We start from the raw sequence: 21384 nt of genomic DNA on the forward strand, positions 1-21384 counted from the left end.
GGCATGTCATTGATTGACCAATTGATCTTTTTGTTGGTAAAGCAAAAGGACTTTGGTTGCCTTTCTCCTCCCCTAGTAGACTATACAAACTTCCTTGATTGGACCAGATTCTGGGCTTTGTGAACTATCTATTATGCTCGGAATCAGTTGCTCTTCTATGGAGTTATGTGGTCGGTATAAGGAAGCGACCTCATTAGTTCACACCTAGAAAATCCAAAATGCAAGAGACTGCTTCCAAGGAATTTCAATCAACCTGATCATCTGCCTTCTCACCTTCTCAACCTCTAGCGGTAGAGTAGCCAAGGGCCGATTGCCTTCTTAGTCCATTCCACACAAATAGAAGACATCGTAAAATAATGCCCCTGCCCAGCATGAAACTTAATCAAGTCTCATGTATGAGATATAGCAAGAAAAGGTTTAGAGCCTCAAGATGTCCGCCTTGACAAGGACTTTGTAGGAAATTACAAGCAAGGTTATTGGTTCCCATTGGGTAACCAAAGTCATATTCCCTCCTCAGGGATGAGAGGAATAAGGTCATCTGAGAGCATAGAATGCATCTCTTGTATTCCAAATCTCAGGAGAGCCACTGTAATGTTTCATTCAAAGGAAGACCAAATGGTCCAGAATTGGATGGGGCTAAGGTCATCCTTACCTGGACAATTGTCCTCATAAGGGCCCTTTTGAGCTCCAATGAGGTAAATGGCATATGCATGACTTTTGCATCACCGATGCAACAGATACAAGCTACTGAACATAAATCAGGGCGTTGGATCCTTACTGCTTTTAAGGCCCAGTTAATCTTTGCTGGGATTTGTTTCTAATTGCTGAGTGGGGTTCCAGTGTGACAAACTATCTCCATCCTGCCCTGCAATAGTTCCTTTTGCTCCCCTCACGCTGATCCAAAGGTCTCCGGGTGCTTCTCATCCTCCCCTTGAACTGTTGCCAGTTTTACATCTAAGTGTCCTCTTCTCAACTGTACCTCTTTCTTTATTATTTCTGCCTCTTTATTTCACTTTCTAAGATGTACTGGCATCAGTAGGAATGCATGTAGACTCCATATTCTCTATCTGGGCCAGTGTTTAATTTCTGAGTTTCCTTGGGGGAAAAAAAAGAAGAAGAAGCTGAGTTGAGGTGGTACATGCAGGGTCAGCAATGATGCTGGGGCGCTTTATGACCTCAGCACCTTGGGGTATGGTGGCTGATAGATATGGCCGTAAGCCTGTCATCCTTGTTGGTACCACATCAATGTAAATGGTGAATCTTCAAATCCATCGATTTGCTTGACAGGATCTATGCAGCTATGGTGATGGAAGCATGCTTTGCAACCATTTGTGGCTGGCTTATTGTATCCTGTAGTGATGATCCAGCTATTTAGTTCTTTTTATCTTTCTTCCTTTTTGTCATTTCAGAGTTATATTCAACACGCTTTTTGGCTTCAGTACCAACTTTTGGATGGCACTAACATTACGTTTCCTTCTTGGCATTTGCAATGGAATGATTGGGACGTTAAGGGTATGCTCTTATATTTTTCCCCCCTTTTGTTATTATTATCTTTGCATCAGTTTTGATGTATATAGATAATATGTGATTCTTTTCTCACAAGATTTGAAGCAAACATTGAGGAAAAGATATTAGTTTTTTCCACCTTTTTTTTTCTGAAGCAAGGTTTTCCATTTGTAAAAGAGAGTTTTACCTAGAAACTGACGAGAACCCTCTGAAGAGGTACAGACACTAAGATGGGGGGGAATCCTCTACGCTCTTGGAGGGAGACTACATCTGTGGGGGAGGGGAAAATAGCCGCATTGGGGGCCTGTAATGCTTAAATATACCACTGTTGCCCTGCGTGGCAGATCTGTAGTGTGACATCCTTGCGACAATGACCAACGATCATCCTAGTCATATGGTCACCTGGAGACGTATGTACAAAGCATATCCTTCAAATCTTGATTCACCCTCTCTGTTTGCCCATTAGACCAAGGATGATCAAAGGAACTCATACTTAATGTAGTCTCCAAATCTTGGAAAACTAGGTGCTAGAAGTGTCCAGAAAACTGTGAGTCACACTAGATCCTGCAAATGCACTGTGTATCATAAACCAAAGTGCCCTCCATGGCCTAAGTGCATCTAGCCTTCCAGATGTGCCATGTTGTGATGCTAGCAATGATGTCCCATGTAGTGTCCAATCTCTGTGTTGGTAGGTACATAGCATGACTTTGGCATGTCTTGAAGACGGCACCGCCGACTCACTCCCTAGGTGACCCGCATGACCATATCTCTATCGTTCCCTTCAAACCTAAGTTGCGGGCCTGATTGTGTCAACCAAGCAATAGCACCAAAATAAATATAGGCATCTCTCCTCATCCTTTAAAAAAGGTTTGCTATTGCGTTTTTGTAATCTTCTACATAGTTGCCTTCTTCTCTACTCTGTCTTAGGAGTTTAATGATACTTTCAGTATTAGGGGATTGGCCATTGTTGGATTACTTCCTTGATCGGCGGTTGTGTGCTCACACAGAGATTTCCAACATTCTCACATAGCTGTCGCTTGTTTATTATCTTGGTTACATAGAAATCGTCTAGCTTTTGCTCCTCCATAGATATTTCCGACGGCACGTCACCTATGTTGCCTGACTTTTTAGCATCTCTCAATCTCAACATGTCCTCCATGGAAACCCATGTTGGAAAGAAAATTTTCACTTTGTTCAATGTATGCATATGAAAGCTTTGGTGGTATAATAGAGTAAGCATAAACAAGATGAAGTCGTAGTAGCTGCCTTTATCTTATCATGCAATGTATATGTATGCGCTCTCTCCAAACTTATAGGTAATATTGGATTTCAAATGGGCATATGTTAAATAATCAAGAAAACGCAGTCTTCAATCTTAGATTTTCTGTTGAACCAAGCTTCATAAGGAGTGATGGTTTTCAAAGCTTTAGTGGGGCACTTGTTCAGGACATAGGTAGCATGAAGAACTGCCTCCATCCAAAACTTGTGTGGAAGTTGTTGATCTGTAACCATGCATCTAACCATCTCCATGAGAGTCTTGTTTCTTCTCTTAGCAACACCATTTTGTTGTGGTGTATAAGGAGCTCTGCATTGATGCTTAATGCCTTTTTGTGCCAAAAAGTTTTTGAAAGCATTAGACTAATATTCCTACCCTCTATTTGTACAGAGGGTTTGGACTTTTAAACTAGTTTCATTCTCAACCCAAGCAAGAAAGTGTTGAAAATGAGAAAATACTTTGAATGCTTTCATGAGGTAAGTGTTAGCATTTCATCTCTGTATGCTGCCCATATTAGCCCATTTTTTGTTTCCTTTTATTGCCCTTGATTGTGGGCTGGCCACCCTAAATTTTTTTCCCATATTTTCCCCTATTTTCTAGCATTTTTCCTAGGTCGGGTCTCCATGTCCAGTTGGCCAGCTCCAGTCGTAGGTGAGCTGGCCTCTCCCATTCCATATGTTCATGAGTTGTTGACACACTTGCTCCCTTTTGTATTCTTCACTTATGAGACTACAAGGTCTCTTGCTCGGGATTGTATTCACTGGAGTATATTTAGCCTTTTGGCTCTATGTCTCTCTCTCTCTCTCTTGCACTCTCAGTTCAGCACATTCTAGTGCTCCCTTTGCTTCCACTCTGTGCACACTCTATCATGGTATCATTGCTCTATGCTTGTGTGTTTTTTTTTGCGTCATCTTCAGCCCCGACCAGCCCTCTCTGCAGACCTGCCCGCTGCTGTCCAGCTGGACCCAGCGCTCCCTGCTCAGCCCACTATTTTCTGCAGCTAGCCGCCTGCCTTCCCAAGAGAGAAGCTCCTGTGCCGTGTAGCTGCAGCCGGCCTGTTGCAAAGAGATAAAGGGCCCGCTGTTCAGCTCCTGTGCGCCGCCTGCAAAACTGCCCGCCAGCCTTTCCAAAAGCGAGTGCGAGCCTCCAGCGTGCAGCCGACTTCTCCCCCAAAAAAGGAGTTTTTTCTACGCCAAAAATAACGTAATCCCCCCCCCTCCAAGGGGCTACGATCCTCTCCAAAGGTATTCCTTTGGTTTAAAGGTTTTTAAAACCTTTGTCCCCTCCAAACATTTGTTCCCCCCCCCCCCCCCTCATGGGGTTATAAAAGGGAAACTTAATAGTTCCTAGTGTCACCTCTTGACCCCAAGGGTGCACATTTAATAAATGTTCTGCACACTTGTGTCTTGCATATTGACTGCCATGCCCAATGTTCGGGTACGCTGTACAAATACATAGGGTCGTGACACCTACCGGATCTACTCTTCTTTGGTGTGACAATCAAAGCTGCATCGCCATCGCCATCGCCAAGAACCCTATGTTTCATGCTCGTACGAAACAATTGAGATCCAGTATCACTATATTCGTGAATGGGTTATTGCTGGAGATTTGTGTTTGAGTATTGTCCTTTAGGAGAGAATGCAACAGATTTGGTCACCAAGCCGGTGTCTCAGGCTTCCTTGGCTCCTCATCTTCGGCTTCTTGGAGTTTGTTTAGCATTTGAAGCTAAGAGGGGGTGTTAGCATTTCATCCCTATATGCTGCCCGTATTTAGCCCATATTTTGTTCCCTTTTATGGCCTTTGATTGTGGGCTGGCCACCATATTTTTTCCCGATTTTCCACTATTTTTTGGCATTTTTTCCTGGTCGGGTCTTTATGTCCAATCGGCCATCCCCTTACCTATATATAGTGGGTTGGCCTATCCCATTCCATATGTTCGTTAGTCGAGTTGTGCGGTTCATGTGCTGACATAGTTGCTTCCTTTTGTATCCTTCACTTATGAGACTACAAGGTCTCTTGCTCGGGATTGTATTCTCTGCAGTATATTCAGCCTTTCGGCTTCATATATCTCTCGCTCTCTCTTGCTCTATCTTTCTCCATGCGCAAGGGGGATCACAGGAGGTCGCAAAGAGCACATGAGGAGGCAAGCAGGTCGCACATCGAACAAGCGAACACATCACAAAGACTCAGGCGAGCAAGTCGCAGGCGAACAGAGATGAAGGCGAGTAGGTCGTAGGCGATCAGGCGAGCAGAATCGCAAACAAGCAAGCGAGCTAAGACACACGCGAGCAGGGTCGAAGGCGTGCAAAGTCGCTGAGTCACTGGCCAGCAGATTGAAAAGTCATAGGGCGCAGGTCACATGTTCGCAGATCGCAGGCGTCTTCCCTCTCTCTCTGTCCCCTTGCAAACAGTCAGGCGTAGGAGGTGCAGTCAGGCAAAACTCTCTCTCTCTCTCTCTCCACATTGAATTCTCTCTCACGCTCTTGTGAAGGGTGTGGTAGGAGACACAGAGGCACACAGGCGACTGGCTGATCCTCTCCTTGGGCACACAGTCGGGTTGCAGCATGCGTGGGTGGTTTTTCTTTGAAAAAGCTGGTTGGTTGGGCACATAGGACAGAAATGATCTTCTCTCTCTCTTTGGCGATAGGTCTAGACTGCACGTGGTAAGACTCTTTGGTGTGAGAAGGTTGGCGGGCTTGACCTGTGCGCCTGCTCTATGCGCACCCACCTGCACGCCTCTCTGCGCTGTACTCTGTGCACAGCCAGTTCTGCTCCCTTTTCCCACCCACCCTTGCTCAGGCCCCCAAGGCAGCAACTAGTAGGGGAAAACATGTCTCAACCCCTGGAGGGGGAACAGGATGGTGAGACAACCTTTCACACCCCCACGAAGGCACCAAATGCCTACCGCAGAAGACTGAGGGAAGGACTCATGTCCCCTGGCTCACGAAGGATTACGAAGATGGCCCGACGAGATGAGGCCCTTTATGAGGAGCTACAGCTTCACATAAGGACAGAGATGAACACCATGCGACAGGAGCTTGAAAAGGAATGGACCGAGCAGATGCATGCCCAAAGGAAAGTGATATACGAAACGCTGAAGGAAGAGATATATGTCCAATTGAAGGCAAAAATGCAAGCCCAAGTACGGGTTGAGATGGAATTAGCCCAAGCCTTGATGCACACATAAATGAAAAAAGAGATGCAGAAATGGAAGGATGACATGCTCCGAGAGATTGGCACAACAGTTGCATCGTACGAAGGCACTTTGAAGACATGTATGGCTGACCGCGAAAAAGACATCACAGAAATGCAAAACACTTTGGAATCATGTAAGGCAAAAGTGGCTGCAGGTGAGAAGGAAATGCATTCATGGACTGAAATTGCCAGTGCCACAAAGAAACAAATTGAGGAAGTCAACCCATGGATTGAAGTAGTAAAAAAAACAGAAGGATACACCAGTCAATAAAGTAGAGGTGATGAATGCTACATTGGAAGAGGAAGCCAAGAGACGGGCACGTGCCTTACATGTACGTGTAGTTGGGTGGGAAGATAAGGGAAATCCCCAAGAGGACGCAAAAGCTCTTGCAACAAAAATTGGAGCCACTGATGTACCCATTACCGGAGCATGGCGAGTAGGTAGAGATGAAACCAGGGCGAAGATATTGATCATCAGGTTTGGTGACTTGGAGAAGAAGAAGGCCTTCCTCTCCAAAAGGATGGCCCTTAAGGGGGAAAATATTTATTTGGATGAGGACCTTACACCGGCACAGATAGCACACCGGAAGGAACACATGCCGCGTGTGCTTGAGGCAAGGAAAGAGGGGAAATGGGCAGTATACAGAGATGGCCGAGTCATCATTATGGAGAGGAGGCCCGCTTGACGGTGCGCGGCCTATGAGACCTTGCAATTCACGGTGTGGAATTGCAACGGAGCCCTTAGAACAGATGTAGGATACTTTGAGGATACTTTCAGACACAGTGATATTGCTATGTATACGGAGACCCATCAGTGCATAAACAAGAGGCTTCCTGACGTTCGGGGTTATAGATGGGAATCAGTTTTCCGCCCTCAGCCACGCACAGTGGGAGGTACCAGAGGATCTGGAGGAGTGGCAATACTTTACACCGAGAGATGGGCTAGCCACTCATCTACCTAGGTACCGATGAGGGACGGAGGCAAATGGAGAGACCACTGATTATGATGATTGCCCGCATGATTCGGAGCAAATCATGAGTACCACATGAGATTGTTCGGGCTGAGTTGGATGCCCCACCAGTAGTAACCGAGGTCCTATTCCAGGAAGTTACCTTTTTACAGCGGCTATGGGAGCTCCCTCAACAGAGGTACTCCCGATTGGCATTGACCTCATCCATATAGTTGGCAGAGGATGGAGATACTCATTGTTGGTACGCTCAGATGAGATCATGGTTTGACCTACATGGTTTGCGGATAGAGGCACTACCACCCTTTCAGTAGAGTCTGGATTGTCCATTTTTGGATCTCACGCGCTTAGAGCAAAACCGCGTGATCAGGATGGATATCATCAGAGTGGACACAGAGAGGACATGGACTAGCCCCCTTGAGCCCTTGGGCTCGAAAATGGCTCATTACAAGAGCCATTTTCTACACTTCTCACTGGATGATTTTATCACCCGCCCGGCGTACATGGATGTACACCTATCACATGGGATACGTTGTGCCATTTGACAGATCCGGACCTCATCACACTAGCTGCGGATTGAGACAGGGCGATATGTGCATCAGATCTTGGATGACTGCATTTGTCAGCTATGCTACCAAGAGGTAGAGACAGAGGAACACTACATTTGCCGATGTACAGTCTATTATGAGATCTGAGGGAGATATCACTGCCTCTTCCGAGAGAGTTTTGGGCCGTTACGCAGGGTCATGGAGTTTGAGGATCAGAGATGCCTGGGATTGTTTCTACTTGAGGTCAGGAGACACAGAGAGACCCTCTTGGCAGACAGGAGGCCGAGCCATGATGTACCTAGACAGAGGACCCTGACAGATTTCTTCAGCACCAGCACGAGCACCAGCAACCCAGCCCACACACCTCCTGATACCTCCTCCATTGGGCCATCAGGGCACCGACCATGCTCCTAGGGAGTCACCACTGATAGAGCAGTTATCTTATGTCGTGCTCGTCGGCCACACCCACTAGGATCCCGACCACGGCATCCTCACCATCGCCAGATCAGAGCCATTATTGCTCGGCATCGGAGGCGCCTACCTTGCTTCTACGACCTCTCCATTCTAGACAGCCCCATGGCGGAGATACTTGATCTAAGGAGAGGGCAACACTTCAACTGATCAGCATACATGGATCTACCTGATATACATTTTCCAGTATTTTCCAGTATTTTCTACTCAGTATCATCTCGGAGTCTTATAGTTTTGTTCTTATAACTGTAGGACAATCAGTTTATTGTACTTTTTAGTCTCATTTAGTTGTTCTCTTTGATGAGACACCAACTTCAGATGTACTTTGAGTTTTGGTCTCATAGGCCACAATGGCCTCTTAGAGACGTTAATATATCATTTCATTTCATTTCATTTCTTGCACTCTCAGTTCAACACATTCTAGTGCTCCCTTTGCTTCCTCTCTGCGCACACTCTATTAGTGTAAGACGAGTTGAATTTTCTTCCCAAAGACGGAGTCCGCATTGGACCACACCAATCACTGTTTTTGGTCAGCTCTATCTGTTGCATTCTTTGGGAAAGGTTGGCAAGAGAGTTTGCCAAGGATACATCCTTTAGAAACATATTTGGGGAGGGGATCAAGTTGAGGTAGGTCCTCTAACATCCCATGCTTTTGCAAAGTATTAATCCATCAATCGATGTATGGCCAACCCTAGATCTACTGGACAAGCATCAGCACACTTGTCATACATGTCCAATTTGTACAAACCATGGTTGGGAGTTCTAGTAAGCACAATTTTCTTGTCCTGTTCTCTATCATGGACAATGCATTTATCATATGCAAATTCAACATTAAGACGCCCCCCTACCCCCCTCACTAGAGTCTGCACTGAAAGCAGATTCTTCTTTACAACTGGGACAAAAAGTACATTTTGAAGATGAAGATCCTCACCACTAGCAGTAGTAAGGCAAATCTCTCCAATACTTTGTTTGCATAGGAGGCATTGTTCGAACACATAACAATGTGACCATTCTGCACAGACTCCATATTATTGACTAAAATTCTTTGAAAACTAATGTGCTTTTGAAGTACCACTGTCAAGATACCAATTGTCTGAAGCAGTTGCACTAAGACATGAATCCTGGTTAGGATTGAAGTTGCAAACAACCATAAGTGAGAAGTCTTCAAGGACAACATTCGTAGAGTTCTCTTTCTTGGCACTCTAGTTGTCTTGGAGGATAGAACTGGTAGAACCTTTGTTAGATCTCTTTTTCTTCTTTTCGTTAGCCTGCAATTTATAGCACTATGCAAGTGCATGGCGAGGCTTCTTGCAATACCGGCAATTAACCTGCTTTGGCTTATTGGAATCATCCTTAACCTCAGAAGATTGGTTAGAATTGTTCTTCTGTTGGTTTGAATTTATAACACTGTGTAAGTGCGTAGCCAGGCTTCTTGCAATATCGGCAATTAACCTTCTTTGGCTTATTGGAATCATCCTTAGCCTCGGAAGATTGGTTTGAATTGTTCTTCCATTGGAACTTCTTGCCTTTGTCCTTGGTGACAAGAACTTGATCACTGTTGGAACTAATAGATGCATTCTTTTTGGACTGCTCCTCCTGCAACAACAAGCTAACAAGATCCTGGTAGGTAAGAGGGGTTTCATTGTTTCTCAAAGAAGAATTGAAACCTAGATAAGATTTATGCAAAGAGTTAAGGGTGATGTTAACCATTTCCTTGTCAGAAATGATCGCATCAATATTGAGAAGCTATTCTCTTAAGTCCTGCAACTTGGCTAAGTATTCATTTATGGTTCCCTTCTTCTACATTTTCTCATTATCAAGTTGCCTTTTGAGAAAAGCAACTCATGTATCATTTTTAGCTTGAATCATAGTCTCTAAAGTGTTCCATGCAACTTTAGAAGTTTTGCAAGAATGAATGTGCGGAACAGTTGCCCTTTTGACAAACAAAGCAATTAATGCCAAAACTTGTGCATCATTAAATCCCATCTTCTTTGATCAGCATTAATTTTAGGAGCATGTGTCTGGGTTTGTTGGCCTTGACCTCATTGAAGAGTGACAGGAGTAATTGTGCGAGGATAGGGCGCTCATCACCACTGACAAGACCCCATAAACCCTTTGCAATAAGGACATTTTTGACCGTGCAACTTTAGAGGGAGTAATTCGACCCATCTAACTTGTCTTCTTTTGAAAGAAAACCAAACAAATCATTGGATGAGTTGATGGCCATGCTTGACTCTTGTTGAATATGAGAAACAGAGATGCTGAAAATAGCTTGAAATGAAGTCCCTAGATGCGATGCTGATAATCAACTTGTCAGTTTGTTGAAAATCTGCAGTTGAATCGAATGATTGAAGACTTGGATCAGATGATTATTGAAGTAGAATCGAGCAATCGAACTGTGGTAGAATCGGATGATTGAAGTCCTAGATTGAATGATTGTTGAAGTAGAATCGAGTGATTGAATTGCAATAGAGAATCGGACGATTGAAGCCCTGGATCAGACAGTTGTTGAAGTAGAATCGAGTGATCAAATTGCAGGAGAATCGGGTGATTGAAGAATTCGAATTGCTTGATCGAAGAAGTTAAATTGTAGATCGAAAGATTGAATCGGATGATCGAATCGAGTGATTGAAGAAGTTGGAACGTTGATTGAACTGGTCCTGAATTGCACGTTTGAATTGTGCTGAATCCCACGATTTATGTAGCAATCAGGCGATTGTAAAAGTTGGATCGCGGATCAAACTGGACCTGAATCGCACAATTTAATCATGCTGAATTGCATGATTTATGTAGGTAACAGGTGATTGTAAAAGTTGGATTGTCGACCGAATTGGACCTAAATTGGCAATTGCAAAGACTCATCTGCCACATTTTAGCTCGTGGTGGTGAAGTGGTGAGTTGATGGATGGTAGACGGAGACTTGATGGCGGCAACTTTTGGATGACGAACTGCAGTGACAGAGGGACTTGACGGTGTATGCAGTACGTGTGGTGCTGTTGGAGACGACTGTTGGAGACGAATTGAGGACTGTTAGAGACAATTGTTGGAGACGAACCCCACTGTTACCACTGTTGGAGTCGTTAACGGCGAGTAAAGAAGCTGCCTTCTGTTGCTTGTGAGTGAAGCTCGAAGTATGCAAAAGAAGCCGCCTTGTGCCACGTGTGAGTGAAGCTCCAAGTATGCAAGAGAAGCTTTAATGGAAGCTTGCAAGGAATCCAAAGCTCTAGCAAAAAGAAAAACTTCAATGGTGAAGAAGCTTAGAGATCAAAGTCTGTGCTCTGATACCATTGTTAGCTTGTAGGCCGTTGGAGAAGTCGCTTATCAAAACCAAAAACTTGATGCTTGCTAGGTAGAAGTCTCCACAACCAAAATCAAACCTCTCAATGGTGAAGAAGAGAAACTTGCTCTGATACCACTGTTAGCTCACAATGGAGGTGAACTCACACACACAGAATGCTCAATGAGAAGAACACAAGGGTGTAGTGTGAGAGAGAATGGCTAGCTAAAAGGGGAGAGAGATGAAGCTCTCTGCAAGTACAGAGGAGAAAGTACGAATGAACCGTAACCCTAAACAATGGTTGCTTATATACTAGCCAACCCTAATGTGCCCATTCACACCTCAATAGCCATTGGGAAAAACCCGGTGGGACAGAAGCATCCATAGCATCAGCACATGGCCTCATTGTAGTACTACCATAAATATCTAGCATATATTTTTAGTGCACCTCTAAAACAGAAAAAAAGCCTTCTCTTCTTTTTTGTAAACTTGCTCAAGGGACAACATCTTTCCGTGATAAAATCGGTGAATAGAAGGGGTCTTTTACCTCAGCATCTTCTTCTCCAAGTGTGACAAAACTTGGGGATTAGTCTGTTGTGCCTTACCACATCATAATTCCCAATCTTGTGCGTGGATATAAGGTAGATGATGATTTTTTCCATGTTTTCTCTCATGTATATGCGTTGTTTCTCTCTGGTTTTTCTGAATTTCAGAATCAGTCATCAGGTTCTCTTGCAGGCATACCTTTATTTTTTCTTCTTTCTTCTTTTGTGCAAGATTCAGATGGTTAGGGGCCTCTTGAAAGGGAAGGCTGAGGGACAAACTCACTACGTGGGTAGATTTCGAGACGAGAGTTTCAGAATGAGTTTCTTCAGCCAGAAGATGAGATTGACTTGTTGTCCAAGTTTACAAACTTAGATATGAAGAACATGACTTTTGACACATATCCACAACAGTTTAGAGAGTTGTAGTCTTAGGCCACGCATATGGATCCAGTGACTGTGTGTGGATTCTTTGTTTGTGGGCTGTCTGGAGAGCATAAGCCCGAAGTGAGGAATAATCAAAGAAAAACACTTGAGGATGCCATCAAGTATGCGACGATTTATGAGGAGACAATGGCTAGCCAAACTCGTAAACAGGTCTCCTGGAAGCCTCACACTTCAGGTACTTCCGAACAAGGTGTCATGTGGAAACCCATGCCATGGCTAATCTTCTGCATGAACAGTCTTAATCCCTGATTAGTATAGCTGATAGGACAGCATTTAGGTCATCTTCATCAGAATTATCATCATCAGTATCATCCTCAGCATCAGCACCATCATCATCATCATTAATTTCATCAACATCAGCAGCATAAGCATCATAAGGAGCGCATGAGTACCAGTCGGCAGCCAGCAGGAGACTCAGTCAACAGGCAGCCAGTATTAGGCAGTTGGTCAGAAGGTTTTGGTCTTCATTAAAAGAAGCGCAGCATTCATCAGAAGTATATTATGATTATTTATGTCCAAAGCTAGCTGACATCAGCATTTGCTGGCCGACTAGCACTCCTTACACATATATAACCATAAAGGCATAAATCAGTTCAAGCAAGTCATTTTCATCATCATCCATCATAGCAGTAGTCAGTAGAAGTCATGTAAAGGCCAAGGGTTACCCCCTTTGGGGCTGACCTAGGGCTCAGCCATGTACAAGCATATAAGCCATCTTTTTGTACCATATGAATAAAGAAAAACCTTGACACCAATCACTCTCTTCTTCTCTCTCCTCTGTCTTAATCATGTGTTAATCAACATCTTGTTCTTAATCAGGCTTAAGGTTGTGGATCAATATAGCAAGGCTTCCGTGCATGCAACATTGGTATCAAAGGTTCAGGTTGCTTTGGAGATATTGTTGCAGCCCATGTCCCGCCGACCCTTACTGCATTGCGCATGGATGAAACCATCGCCCGTGTCTTGATCTTTTGGTGGTGTGGTGATGAGGCAACATTGTTTCGGCATTCAGGCTTTTAGTCCACTAAGCATAGTCCCAAGGAAGGTGCACAGTTCCAGCAGAAGAATGTAGCAGGGTAGCAGATGATGAAGTGGTCTACAAGAGGTGAAGCTACATGAAGCATTTCCTGATGTACGCATAACCAGTACATCATTAAGCTCTCAGATCAGTTCCATTGCGAGCTCCCCGAACCCCCGCCTCTGTCGACTGTGTTAACCCCCCATTCTTCCTTCGCCCCCCCTCCTTCCTCCCCCGCTGTTCGCCCTTGCGTCTGCCCGCCCCTCTTCCTCCCGCTGCTCTCTCTAGTTTGTGCCCCTTCCTCTCCTGCTCTCCTTGTTCGCCTCCCCTCCTCTCTCCTCTCTCCGCCTCCCCTCCTTCCTCTGCCTCCTCCATTCTACGCAACCTTTGCTGAGCTGCCCTTGCCCCGCCCTTCTTCGCTCGTGTGTCTAGCCCTCTTCCCTTCCCCTTGCTTCCCTCCTTTTTTGCCCCTTTCCGCCCTCCTTTCCTTTCCTCTGCCTCCTTGCCTGCTCCTTCCCCTAGGTTCGGATTGCTCCTCATCCGGTCGGCCTTTTTCTTCGATTAGCATCATGGCTAATTAATCTCCCTCGGCCGGGCGAACCATTGTTTTCTCCGAAGCCGAGCTTGCGGTCCTCTACGCCGAAATCAAGAAAGACTCCAAAACGACCCTCATTGCCAGAATCTTTGGATCTCACCCTTCTCGTCTCCAGGCTCGGGATTGGGTCTTGGCGGCTCTGCCCTCTGACCTCGCCTCACACTTTCGAGATGTCAGGTTGCTTGGAAGAGGTTTCTTCCAAGTGGGTTTTGATTATGAGGATGCAACCTCAGAGGTTTTGAAGGGCAGCCCTTTGCCATTGGGCCCGAGGAAGATATTCTTTCTTCCCTACTCCAGCTATTTTGACCCTGTTGAGGAAGACCGGAACCGTTTCCCGATTACTCTCAGATTCCCAGGTCTTCCTCGCGCATATTGGCCTATGTTAGAGGCCATCGGGTCCGCCTTTGGGTTGGTTCTTCAAGTGCCCCCCCTCCACGCCTTGCCGACATCTTGTGCCCAGGTGGTCACTGCCTCGGCGGATGTTGTCCCCAGGGTCATGGTTCTTACCCGTGACATTGAGCTCTTTGAGGACTATGTTTTGCTTCTGGACCCTTCTGGCCCTTTGAAGCAACGTATGGAGATTGCAGGTAAACCCGATTAGTGCCGGGTTTGTCACCAACAACAGGGTCACTTTGCTCGAGATTGCCCTCGGGCTCGGGGTCACAGGAGGCCTCGCAAGTGTGCTTCTCAGGCACCACCTCCCTTGGTTCCTTCCTGTCCTTCAGTCCGCCAGGTGTGGCGAGCTCTCTCACGCCCACCCCCCTGGTGCGATTGATGGGAAGGCTTCCTCGGATCATGTACAGATAGATGATGTTTCTGGTCAGAGGGATGTGTCAGCTGATGCATCTTTGCAGAGAGATGATATCTCAGATCAGGATGGTTTTGTTGAGTCCTCTCTACTTGGAGGGGCGATATGTAGGATGTTCAACGCAGTGGGGATCATGTATTGCAGGATTTTCAGCATGATGCCATTGCTCCTGATGCCCCGCAGGGCGAACAGGTTTCTCGTACATATGCAGGTATTGTGGAGGGCCTTGGAGAAGGGCATGTCAGTGGACTTTACCCTCTAGATTATCCCCTCCTCCAGCATTATGAGAGGCGTCCTCAGGCTGCCCATCGTCTTCTTAGATCGGGGGTCAAACCCTCTTCTCTTCCATGAGAATCGTCTCATGGAATGTTCATGGCCTTGGAGGACTTCCCACCTGTGGTAGGAAGTGCCTTCTGAAGGACCATCTTCACCTTGCTGTTACAGGAGGGTCTATGGATGCACTTTTGTTGCAGGAACACAAATTGGATAGATCTCAGTGTGGCAAAACTGGTAAGATGCTTTCTGGCCACACCTTTTGGTCCTCGGCAGTTGGGACTAGAGGGGGTGTTTGCATTTCAGTGGCAGCGTCTGTTATGCCTCATGTTATTGGGCACGGTGTTATCATCCCTGTTAGAGCGCAGTGGATCTTGATCATGGATGAGGGTTAGAAATTGGGAATATCTATGCTCCTAACGTGAGAGGTGAAAGGGTGGCCTTTTGGGACACCATTACAAATGTCATTTCCCAGGTTGATCATTGGATATTGGGAGGATATTTTAATATGGTTGAGCAACCTTCTGACAAGAAGGGTGGACGCGAAGGGGGTTTACACCCTTTGGAGCGAACCTCATGGGAGCGGTTCATGCTTTCTTTTTTTGGCAGGGATTGTTGGACTGAGGATGACTTCCAGAGAAGGCCAAACTCCTTATCTTTCTGTTGGCATAACCGCAGGAGCAGGGATGAGAGCATCTTTGCACGTCTGGACAGGTTTTATGTGGATGATTGGTCGTTGGACAGAGGAGGCACCATTGCTATTATGCGTGGCACCACCAAATCTGATCATTGCTCCGTTGTTTTGTGTCTTAGGGAGCCTGGGGCTTGCTCGGCCTCTCCCCGTGTCCGTATCTCTGACTCTCTTTATCTAGATGTTGACATCTCCCTTGAGATCAGAGAGATATGGAGATCTTGTGACGGTCCTGATCCTCGTCATAATATTGGGTTGGCTCTTGAGAGGACCAGCCATCATTATCATAGCACTGCCTTGTCCAAGAAGAAGGAGGCTCTGGACAAGGAGAGAGCTATTAGGCGTAGGATTGCTCCTCTTCAGAGGGAACATGAAAAGCCTCCACATGCGACCTTTTGACCACAGTTAGAGCAGAGCTGCAGTTGGCCATGGACAAGAGGGCTGAGTTCGCGTTTCATGCGAACGAGGCTTTTTGGACTTAGATGAGTGGCAGATGCAACAAAGAGTTTTCCTTACACCACAGGCCTTCCCATAGCAGGGATTCTGTGACGTACTTGCAGGATTCACAGGGTGAGGTTCAGATTGAGTCTGATAAGGTGAGGGGTATTGCTTCAGATTTTTATCTGTCTCTGTTGATTGCAGAGGTGCCCTCTCCTTAGAGACATGTGGCACGGCAGAAAGTTTGGGAGTGCATGCCCAGGCTCATTACAGATGCTATGTGTTCTTCCTTGGATGCCCCTTTCTCGAAGGATGAATTCCGTCACGCACTGCATGCTCTTTCCAGTGGTTCATGCCCAGGGGATGATAGTCTTTCTCCCACCTTCTTTATTCTTTTTTGGGATCATATTGGAGATGCTATCACTGTTGCCCTTCAAGAAATGTGGTTGTCGGGTATGATGCCGCCATACCTCACGGAGGGGCTGATTCACCTTATCCCCAAGAGTGGGGACAAGATTGACATCAAGCAATGGAGGCCCATCACCCTCCTTGGATCTGCATATAAATACTTAGCTAAAGCCTTGAGTATAAGGTTGCACCCGATTCTCCAAAGGACTATCCATGATACATAGAATGGGTTCCTCCAAGGAAGGAGTATATTTGATAACATCTTTCCTTTTTGGGAAGCTGTCGAGTGGGCAAAGTCTAGTTAGTAGCCTCTTGCCATTCTTTTGCTTGATTTGAAAAAGCTTATGACAGAGTGGATTGGGATTTTTTGGAGGGCACTATGGCACACATGGGGTTTTCCCAAACTGGATCAGAGGGGTGTCCGTCCTATATAGGGAGGCTCATAGCACTGTTTTAGCATGTGGGGGGCGCGGCGAGCATTTTCAGATTTCCCGTTCAGTGAGGTAGGGCTGTCCCCTCGCCCCTTTACTGTACCTTATTGTAGCTGAGGCTATGAGCTGGTTTCTTCGGGCTGCCCCTGGTGTTGTGGGTCTTTGGTTGCCTTTATGCACGGAGGAAGAGTTTTTGGACTCTGAGTTAGGAGATGATACAGCGTTGTTCCTTGAGGCTTCACATGCTTGTTTATGTGCTTTTCGGACAGCCTTGGAGGCCTTTTGTTTGGCAGCAGGAGCTATTATCAATTGGCATAAGTTAGTTGGTTTTTGGATTAGTGATTCTCCTCTTGTAGATTGGGGTACAGATGTTGGTTTTACTTGGATTGAGAGAGGATGCTCTACCAGATACCTTGGTTGTCAGTTGGGCATTGACATCTCCACTGCACAATAGTTTGCTCCAGTGCTCTTAAGCATTAAAAGCAAACTTCATCACTGGAGTAGGAGGAAGCTTGACTTGGCCTCTAGAGCTTTGGTGGTTAATCAAGTTTTGCTAGCCATGGCTTGGTTTATCGCTTCATGCTGGATTTTTCATAAGGGCTGCATTGGCCAGCTTTGTTGCCTTATTCGGAACTTTCTTTGGTTAGGGCTTGATGGAAATGCACACACCAAGGCCAGAGTTGCTTGGGAAACCATTATCAGGCCTAAGCAGGAAGGGGGATTGAATATCATTGACCCTGAGGTGCAACGTAAGGCTTTGCTTTGTAAGCTTGTTGTTAGGGGCTTTCTTCCAGGCACTGAGCCGTGGAAGGACTTTCTCATGCAGCAGATCACGAAGTGTCCCTGTTCGCGGAGGTGACTAGACTCTCAGCTCACGCTTTATTTTTTCGGATGCAGTTCATCGCTCCCCTTCATCCCCCCTGGTTAGGTCCCTCCTACGGGCCTAGGACTGCCTGAGGAGTTTTTTGGTACATATCCCCCCGCGTTCAGTGGAGGAAGCTAACAGGTAGCCCATTCTGTGGAATGATTTGATTTTAGATGTGCATGGTAGGCCTCTTGGGGCAGCTATGCATATTCTTTGGGGCTGGGAGACCCTATGCCCCACAGTGCTGGCTTGGAAGAGGCTTCAGAGCCTCAACGAGGTGCAGAGATTGGATTTCACACAGCATTTGAGAGGCTCTAGGCGGAGGATTGCACAAATTGATGCAGCCATTCCCAACCACTGGATTACTGGATCTTTCTTGGAAGGCATCATCATTCTTGGTTTGGGTTTTTTCTAGGATAGGTGTTCCTCTTCAGGTTATGGGTCTCCCCTTGCCTAGGGAGGATGATGTACCGGTCTTTTTTCTGTACAGGATGGATGGCAGTTGGAGAGATGTGACGTGCAGGACCTTATTGAGGGCCCCCAGATTCGTCTAGTCAGAGTTGTTGGCAGGTTAGGGAAGCACGTCTTTGTTGACCCCCCCCCCCCCCCCCCCCCAACGCCCAGGGATGATCACAGAGAGTGTTATACTCTGGTTGTATGGTGTTGGCAGGTTAGGGAAGCACGTCTTTGTTGACCCCCCCCCCCCCCCCCCCTTCCACCGCCCAGGGATGATCACAGAGAGTGTTAGGCTCTGGTTGTATGGTGGTTGTCCTATCAGACATTTGCATTGGGACCCCGGTGAGTGGGAGTGGAAGGATGCTTGTAACCCTTTGAAAAGCATGTCTTTGTTCAGTTATATGGTGCGGAATGCCAGACATCTTATCTTGGGACACATTCAGAGTGTCCCTACTCGTAGACCCCATTGGGAATCTTACGGCATTTCTACTCACATTCAGAGGGTATTTTGGTGGAGATTGTGGCATTCTTATAGGAAGCCACAGATTTCCTCCTTTATCTGGGTTTCTCTTCATGGTGGTCTGGCCACCAATCAGTGGAGGTCTATAACTGGTGCTTGCCCAGCATGCCCTAGATGTGCAGGAGTTTCGGAGTCAGTTTACCATTGTTTATGGGAATGTAGGGAAGCACAGAGGGTTTGGTCTGCGATTGCACCCCTCTTTGGTAGGATTAAGAGGGATGCTATCATTTCTTTTGGCTCTATCATTTGGTTGACACAGTCTGGGCCTCAGCTGAGATTCGAGGGGACTGACAGGAGCTTGGCCATTATGGTTTGGCAAGGGGTTGCTCGGCAGTGTTGTCTTCAGGATTTGCCACATTCAGCCTGGAATATCTGGAAGGCTAGATGCACTGAGGCCATTGAGGGTACTCCCGTTCTTGTTTCTCAGTGTTTCTTGCAGGATTTGGAGTGATATTATTCACACCATTATAGCTACTTGGGCCAGAATCCAGGGATCTTCGAGGGCTGCGGAGAGGAAGCGCGGCCAGCTTATGAGAGAGTGGGACATTGGTATCTTTTTCACATCCTCTCATTCGGGACCCTATTGGTAGCACAAGGCTCCTGATTGGTTGAGATCTCCACGTTGCTTGGTGTGAAATCTCCATTTTGTAAAGTTTTTTCATACTTTTATAGAAGTCTCCCTTCTGAAAAAAAAAGGCCTAGCAACAGGAATGATCAGGTCCGGCAGGTGACCCACTGCTGTGTTAAGGGTAAGGGAAAGCAGGCATGGAGATAGCAGTGGAATAGATGCTTAGTTCTTCAGCAAGACTTGGAAGTGGAGATTAGGAGTGGTGTTCAAACAAAAATATCAGTTAAAGTCAAATTTAGTTAAAGTAGCAAGTTAACCTCGAAGTTAGTAAGTCAAAGTCAGTAGTCCAAGGAGGAAGGATGACAGAGTGTCCACCTCATCATCAATTTTAGCAGAAGGAAATTCCATGTGCACACCCGTGCCATGGCTAATCTTCTGCATGAACAATCTTAATCCCTGATTAGTATAGCAGATAGGACAACACTTAGGTTATCTTCATCAGCATTATCATCATCAGTATCATCCTCAACATTAGCACCATCATCATCATCATTAGCATCACCAACATAAGCATCATAAGGAGGGCATGAGTACCCAGTTGGGAGCCTACAGGAACTAGTTGGTAGCCACAGGAGACTTAGTCAGCAAGCGGCCAGTATTAGGTAGTTGGTCAGCAGGTTTTGGCCATCATAAAAGAAGCGTAGCATTTATTAGAAGTATATCATGATTATTCATGTCCAAAGCTGGCCGACCCGGCCCGACAGTAGCATCTGCTTGTCCGACCACCACTTCTTACACATATATAAGCATAAAGGCATAAATCAGTTCAAGCAAGTCATTTTCATCATCATCCATCATAGTAGTAGTCAGTAGAAGTCATGGAAAGGCCAAGGGTCACCTCCTTTGGGGCGGACCTAGGGCTCAGTCATGTACAAGCATTTAAGCCACCTTTTTGTACCATATGAATAAAGAAAAGCCTTGACACCAATCTCTCTCTCTTCTTCTCTCTCCTTTGTCTTAATCATGTCTTAATCTTGTTCATAATCAAGCTTAGGGGTGTGGATCAATGCAGCAAGGCTTCCACGCATGCAACACAAGGTTTGCAACGTAAACGAAAGTTCAGTTTGGGAAGGCTTCACAAAATCAAAATCAAACCCAGGCTTTGGGTGATCCCAATACGAAGAAAGATAAGAAAACCTAGGGCCTCCAGAATTTTCATGATGGTGGGTGTTTCATTTGTGACCAGAAGGGCCATATTAAGTCGAGTTGCCCATAGACAAAGAAAATGCCCAAGGCAGCTCATGTGACTGAAGCAAAAGGTAATCGGTATTGGGGAAGACTATACACATCTTTTTTGATCCTGGTAGTGCTCACAACTTTGTAAATGCAAAAGTTGTGCAGAAGTTGGGAGTGGAGATGCAGTCAAGTGATCATGTATATCATGTCAACATGGTGGTGGGGCATGGGCAAATTTGGGACTGAAAGATTTCACAGTTGTCGATCTCTATCCAAGATTATACAGAGCCCTAGTTTTTCTTATTATGAATCTAGATATGATAGATGTCATTCTAGTAAAGGAATGGTTTTTCAGCCATGATGTTCATATTGATTGGAAGGGTCATACTTCATCCTTTGTAATGGAGGGTCTTCCAGTTTGTCTTAAGGGTGATTTTTTTTTTCCGAGAAAAAGATCCTGCTATTAGTTAACAAAAACTAGTCTCGAAGGGTTAACTACAATCACGAAGGGCTAGATACAAACTCGCCTCCATGTACGGGGCGGAAATCAAAGAATCAAAAGGTGGAGAAAGATGCACTTCTCCTAAAAAACTTGCTCGCTGAAGCTCCGCCCCGTCCCTGCTTGCGCGTCCTGCACGCCAGCGCCCCCCGCCTTGTCCCCTCGCGCTTGCTCTTGCCCCCCCCGCCTGCTGTAGTTTCTACGCCCCCCTCCTTCGCTGTTCTGCCCGCCGCCCATCTTTCTTGCCCCCCTTCGCCTGCTTCGTTGCTGCGCCCTCCTCCCTCGCTGTTGCGCCCCCTCCTCGCCCTCTCGCCCCCCCCCTCCTCGCCTCCTCGCCTTCTCGCCCCC

The 21384-nt window shown here is 46.2% G+C and overlaps 1 protein-coding gene across 3 annotated transcripts in view; it reads left to right on the top strand.

Moving 5' to 3' along the window:
- Nucleotides 1-21384, top strand: part of LOC147625728 (protein ZINC INDUCED FACILITATOR 1-like) — a 54028-nt gene that overhangs the window by 8855 nt on the left and 23789 nt on the right. For all 3 annotated transcript variants that reach the window (XM_086817258.1, XM_086817259.1, XM_086817257.1), the window contains exons 4-5: nt 1145-1247; nt 1410-1512. In XM_086817258.1, coding sequence (XP_086673384.1) covers nt 1145-1247; nt 1410-1512 — 206 coding nt within the window. The remainder of the gene's footprint in view (nt 1-1144; nt 1248-1409; nt 1513-21384) is intronic.

The sequence above is a fragment of the Cibotium barometz genome, chromosome 23, assembly GCF_041138505.1.
Source record: "Cibotium barometz isolate CiBa-2024 chromosome 23, ASM4113850v1, whole genome shotgun sequence".
NCBI classification, from domain to species: Eukaryota; Viridiplantae; Streptophyta; class Polypodiopsida; order Cyatheales; family Cibotiaceae; genus Cibotium; species Cibotium barometz.